The 6,080-nt window shown below is 44.2% G+C and overlaps 1 protein-coding gene across 1 annotated transcript in view; it reads right to left on the bottom strand.

Annotated features, from left to right (window-relative positions):
- Positions 1-55: 55 nt before the first annotated feature.
- The window catches only part of Pdfr (Pigment-dispersing factor receptor), a 291,502-nt gene continuing 285,477 nt past the window's right edge, over positions 56-6,080 (bottom strand). The window contains exons 12-13 of the mRNA XM_071595271.1: positions 106-461; positions 56-62 (exon numbers count right to left, since the gene is read on the bottom strand). Coding sequence (XP_071451372.1) covers positions 56-62; positions 106-461 — 363 coding nt within the window. The remainder of the gene's footprint in view (positions 63-105; positions 462-6,080) is intronic.

The raw sequence follows: 6,080 nt of genomic DNA, 5'->3' as shown, positions 1-6,080 counted from the left end.
GCCGCCCGGCCGCGCCTCCGCCCCCGCCTGCCCCCGCAGCACCAGCACACCGCGCTCAGGTCCTGCCCCACCCCGCCCCGCCCTCCCCGCGGCCCCGCCTCCAGCCGCACCCTCCGTCTCCTCCTGCCCCCTTCCCCGCCCCCCTCCTCGTCCTCCTCCTCCTCGTCGCCGCCCCCGCCGCCGGGGGCCGCCGAAGCCCGCCTCAGCCGACTCCTCCGCCGCCCCCAACGCCGGCTCCAGTCGTCGTCGCCCGCGGGGCCCCTCCGGCGGTCCCTACCCCCGGGGGGCCCTTCCGCCTCCCCGCGCCCCTCGCCCGCCTCGCCCTCCTCCACGCCACACACCCCGCCCCGGTCCGCCACGAAGACGCTGCTGAAGGCGCTGTTCCGCCGCTGCTGGGCGCCGAAGATGTCCCTCCGGATGGACAGGTACACGGAGACGCTCTTCCCCACGGCCGTGCGGACCTGTCGGGGAGAAGCGGCGGCGGTCAGTCCGAGGCAAAGCCCCCCCCCCTCCCAGATCGGACGGGAATCCCCATCGGGGGGGGGGGGGGCACAGCGCGACTGAACTGATGAAGGCGCTCCACGTCGCAGGGATTGTGCCCCAGACTGCGGCCAACCATCTCCGTCATACGCGTGCAAGTGGGAGATGACCACTCCCACCTGCGAGCGAGAGGCACCGCCCACTTCGAGGAGCTGTCCCGGCTGGGGAGGAGGATGGTGTCGGCAGCAGGGGCACTTATTTTGAACACGTGTGTGGTCAAAGGCCGTCCCGGGACAGCCCCTAACCATGCCCTATTCCTATTTGTAAATGTATGCTTGCAACTTGCCTTCATGTCCTCTGATGTGCATAGGTGGGTGCGTCTCTGGCTCACCAAGCCAGGGCCATATTATACGTACACATAAAATATTTTAGAGTGAATAAATACTTTTAAGATTAAGAAGACAAGTAAGGCTATCCATCACATGGTGGCAATTCAGAGGAACCTTATATCTTGGAGTGTTTTTGTTTTAGGATCCTTAAAAAACCTACGTGTTTACATTAGCCAGACTGAGTACCAGATAATCTGGCTAATTTATATTCCCCGGCAAAAGGGACTATGATGTCAAAGAAAAATAGTCAGAGTGCTATGGATTTATTTTCTGCATCAATTCTTGAAGATTGTTTTACTCTTAAGCGGCAAAAACCTTCATTAATACAGGGGAGTAATTAAAGAGTGAATAAGACGATTGCGGGAAGAATGGATTCCCAGAATTTGAAACAATAAAAGGGCTTGACGAAATTGAAGTTAACGGAAATGGCAGATAGGTCAGAAGTTGACGATAGCAATGAGCAAGGCCCTTGGACTTGATCATAAATAAGAGGCCTGATGTGCACAAAATAAAAAACGAAATTATCTCCTGGATTGGTTTTGGTTTGCATGGAATCTGGCGTTCTCAGAGTCGTCACAGAAGCTTACACACCAATTGGATGGGGAGATTGAACGCATAAAGAATCAGCATGGAAACTTGTGTCAGTGTGTACTGGAGAACCTCGAGGTGAGTTTTTAAAGATGAAATAGTACTAATGTTAAGATTGTAGAATGGTTGGGATGGTGACGGAATATGTGTCTGCGAAAATGTGCGAGGGAAATTTGGTCTCAAAGGCCACCAATTAAATCTTGTTGCATTCACAAACTGGAAAAAATATATTTATATCAAGTAAATTCCTTAAGTATATCTATTTACCAGTAAAAATAGAAAAAGGATGGCTAGAGACACATTATCGATATCTGTCCATGTGAGTAGAGCCTGAAAGCACTAGCAAGGTGGTTTGTAAATTGTAAGTTATTTGGTGAGAGACGCAGGCTGTGGAACACACCGCTGATTGGTATCTGCAATATTGTATCCGAAGGGTGCAGATCAGGAAGAGAGAAATGACGGCAGCGTCCATTGAGACCTGACGTCTCCGGGGCAGGAATGAGAGCGGGCAGGCAGCGCGAGTGGGTGCTTGCTTGCGGATGAGGTTGAGACGGGAGGAACGCACAAAGTGAGTCTGAGAGCGGGACAGTAGCGTCGGGCGGCCAGACAAAGGATGGATGTGGAATTTGTGGCGAGTGTGCGTGGAAACCGCGTGGTCGGGGGATAAAAAGAACGCCTTGTGTCGCTTGGAAACGGAATAATCAATGAATGCACAGTCAGGATGAAGAGGATGAGCACAGCTTAAAACGAGGAAACCCGGAACAAAATCGTGACCAAGTGGATCCCAAGTCGATCTTGGTGTGTGCTTCGTGACGGGTGTCTTCACCGTGCTCTGATTTACTTACTCTTCCCGTCAGTAGGTCGCCGTGTCCTCCAAAATATTAGCAAAGGAGTTAGAGCAGCTGTATTGGCTTAAGGTAAATATTTTCCAGCAACAAATTAAGATTTGTTGGCAAATTGATCCAGAGTGAAAGAGGCAATTATTTTAAGATATTATCTAGCGGGGAAAAGAGAGGTTGACATACGTAGGAACACCATGTTCTTGGTGTTCTTACGTGCTTGGGTCCCCTGGCCTAGGGACCAAAGGGTTAACGGCGAGTCGTAGAAAGTATGCAAAGGGAGAAAAGCAAAAGAGATGCGTTCTCCGCCCCACCAACACAGATCAGTTCATTTTCACAGTCCGTTTACTACGAACCGGCGTTGCGAGGGATGGTATCACGTTCACGAATGCACGTATGAGTGGTTAAAGGCGATCAGGGGAATCTCTAGTTATTGCAGTAGTAGTTTTAGGGGAGGCGACCGACACCTAAGGTCATTTCCGCCATTAGGGATGGAAGGGAATGGAGGAAGAGGGGTGGAGAGAAACCAGGCGTCGGCATTAATCTAATCTTTTCGAAAGGCACCAAGAAGTCCGTTGTTTAACGTCCCATCCGACGGACGGCGTACTCATTCAAAGTGCTCTCCACAAAGCACCTCAAGTAGGGATCGGGATACCACTGATCTGCCGCCTCCAGGTTTCGAACCTGGGCTCTCTCGGTGGGAGGCCTGTACATCGGCCACCACACCATTCCGATCCCTTTCTCTCACTATCTCATAGTAACGTCATGTATCAAGTGTTGGTATGTAGATGAGCTAAATTGATAAGGTGGTAAAAATGAATGCAAAATGTTTATGTGAGTGCGGTAGCTTTTAAATGAAGCGAGCAATTTGAAGAATGGATAGTCCTTATATTTTTCATAAATAATTTTTTCGACAAGTATAAATTCATTTTTTAAATTCAATTTCTTATCCACCCTTTGGAAACATGTTTATTGCAGCATTGGTAAAAATAACCAATCCGTGAATTGCCTGTAAGTAGGAAAAATAATACTTAATTCATTTTCTTCTGCTTAGGAAAATCCATCACAAGCTATCATTAGTGAAAGGTCCGTCAAGAGGTGCCTAAGTTAACGTGTTCTTAAGTAAGATTGGGTATGCATAATGGATTATTAAAAACCGTATTATATGCAAGTAATATGTTATAGATTTATTCTCATATTTTTCAAGCAACTATTCATTCTTTGAAATATACTTTTCTTTCTTCAATTCAACCGATGCTTGGACTGATGTGTTCACAAAATCTGATGTTTTTAATGCCACTACACACTCTCCCATCAGTATGTGCACGTGTGTTTTTTAGACTTTGGGATATCTGTACATTTTGACACTTTGAGTGGCTAAATAGCACTTATTGACACAAAACAACCACCTAGACCTCGGATTAGAAATCGGTCTATTATGTAATTAGTTATTTGAAATCCTTGCGTAGAGCCTTCAAAATTAAAGCTAGCTATCGTTTTGACTTTATTACCCGGGATAATTATCCGTGGGGAATAGTGCCTATGCGTACATGGAAATCGATCATTCACGTTTGAATGAAACATTTCCTTGCTTCAATGCTTAAAGGTTGCTTAATTGTCCCGGCCAATCATAATATGGGACTTATAAAACTTCTCCTTTGAGTAAGATTTAACTTTCCATGAATATACTATAAAAAATCCTAATTTATTATTTACCTACGCCACTAATGGAGCACCTTCCCTCTCTTCATGAAATGAAGAACAAAATGTATTTTTCCACTGTTCTTGCCCACGGAACAGTGGAATAATACATTGTGGTCTTCATTTCATGAACATGAGCTTGAACGAAGTTGAGCCAGAAGCAATGGAATACATCTTCCCTCTTCTTGAAGTGGTTCCTGGTTTAATGGACCACAGACAATGCACCGATGCAGCTCTGGAAAAGGTCATTCGCGAATGCATGTGAATAGATCGCAGGAGAGGCAACAATGAGATAAAGTGTTAAAAGAGTACGTTTTCTTCATTAATTTGATATAAAACTTTTCTGCCTTGGCCTATGTCAAAAAGGAAATATATGAAGCCTCTAGTTAATTTTTAATGACCAATATTTTTGGAATAACACTGAAACACGGTCTAAAAAAAGGCCTCTTGGAATCACGTATTGAAAGAAGTCATAGTTAAACAAACACGTGCCTTCTCTTTCCCTCTCCTCCTGTTCTGCTCCCAAAACAATTTGCCCTTTCACAAATATGAGTCGTTCCCGGCGAAAATATAGGGCGTTCAATTCATCTGTCAACTTAAATGGCTATCGAGGGAAATTGGACAAATTTCCATGAAAAATAAACGCGGGAGAGATTGCTGTAGCAGTCTCTCCCGCGTCTGCTCTGCCGAAAAATGTTAAATTCTCAAAGTGTTTACCACAAATAAATTTAATATACCATTGAATGAGAAATTATACTTGTTCATCATTGATGAGGCAGTTCCATTATTTTGGAAAGTCGAACGACTGCACTGCTACGGCTAGATTGTTTTTGAAGACTAACGATGTCGAGTTTCCCTAATCACTTGATGAATCCAGAGGAAATGTTCATTTATTCAATTGATATTCTGCTGAGATTATCCAACTCCAGATTGTGATTTCTCTGATTTGGTGCTTGACCAATGTTATCGTTTATAGAATAAAGTAGACGCATAAATGTGGAACTTTTATTTCTTTGTTCTAATTATTTTTTCTTTAATGGCTCAATTAGGTGTAATCATTTACATTAATTGAGTTTCAGATATAGCATGGACTCATAATACGTAATGGTAAATTTAAAATTTCATTGCATTCGTTGATATACTCATAAAGCAAACTTATCTAGAGATTTCAACAGAGCAGGTAATCGGAGCAGGAGGCTACAGCTGGAGAGGAAACATCAACAAAGAGGATGCGCTAGGAGTTTTTGCCACTCATTGCAGCCAAGCATATTGAAAACATTTAAGAGAAATTATAAACAAGCAAGAATAGGATAGGGATTCAACCACGAATGAAAACAATCACCAATGATGTCAGAGCGTTGCGTGGCCGCAACATTGGCAGAGAGGGGAGAAAAACTAACAAGGATATTGACCTCCACGAACAAGACCGAATGTACATAGTAACACTAAAGTGAATGAAGTGAAGGAATGACATGAAGAAATATAACATAAGTCAGCCACTGGAGCAGCAGAAAATATATAATGTGGAGATATAAAGTAATCCTTGGGCTGATAAATGTTTAAGGTTAAGGTGAATAATAACTAATATACATATATATTCGTAAGGGAAATTAAGATTAAAAATAATATCAACTTAAAATGAAAATTAACGACTGCATGCTATGAAATGTTTATTAAATATCAATTCTTTACAAAAGATGGCCTTTCCGAGTAAAGAGTTAGGTAATAATAATAATGATAGCATACAAAAAATGAAATTCCTTTTAACTCCGGTCGTATGGCCTAACGTTCCCCACCAAATTGAGTGAAATCTCGATAAAATACACTCAGGAAGAGGAATCACCGGGAAGATGAGGAAGAGTTAGGTGGGCGAGGAGAGGGGATAATTGGGAGCAATTGAAATCAGGCAGAGGAAATCAGGAGGAAATCGGGATCCCGCTGCCAATCAATGTGCAAAGCATATTGATTGGCAGTGGGATGTTGAAGACGGTGATAGAGGGGAGAATGCTAGGTAAACGAGGAAGGGGCTGGAATAGGATAGGGATATTGGATGGAATGAAAGGAAGAAGGAAGTACACAGATA

This window comes from Hetaerina americana, unplaced genomic scaffold (genome assembly GCF_022747635.1).
Source record: "Hetaerina americana unplaced genomic scaffold, ioHetAmer1.1.p SCAF_7, whole genome shotgun sequence".
NCBI lineage: Eukaryota > Metazoa > Arthropoda > Insecta > Odonata > Calopterygidae > Hetaerina > Hetaerina americana.
The sequence above is the reverse complement of the archived record's forward strand: the minus strand, read 5'-3'. Positions and strand labels throughout refer to the sequence as shown.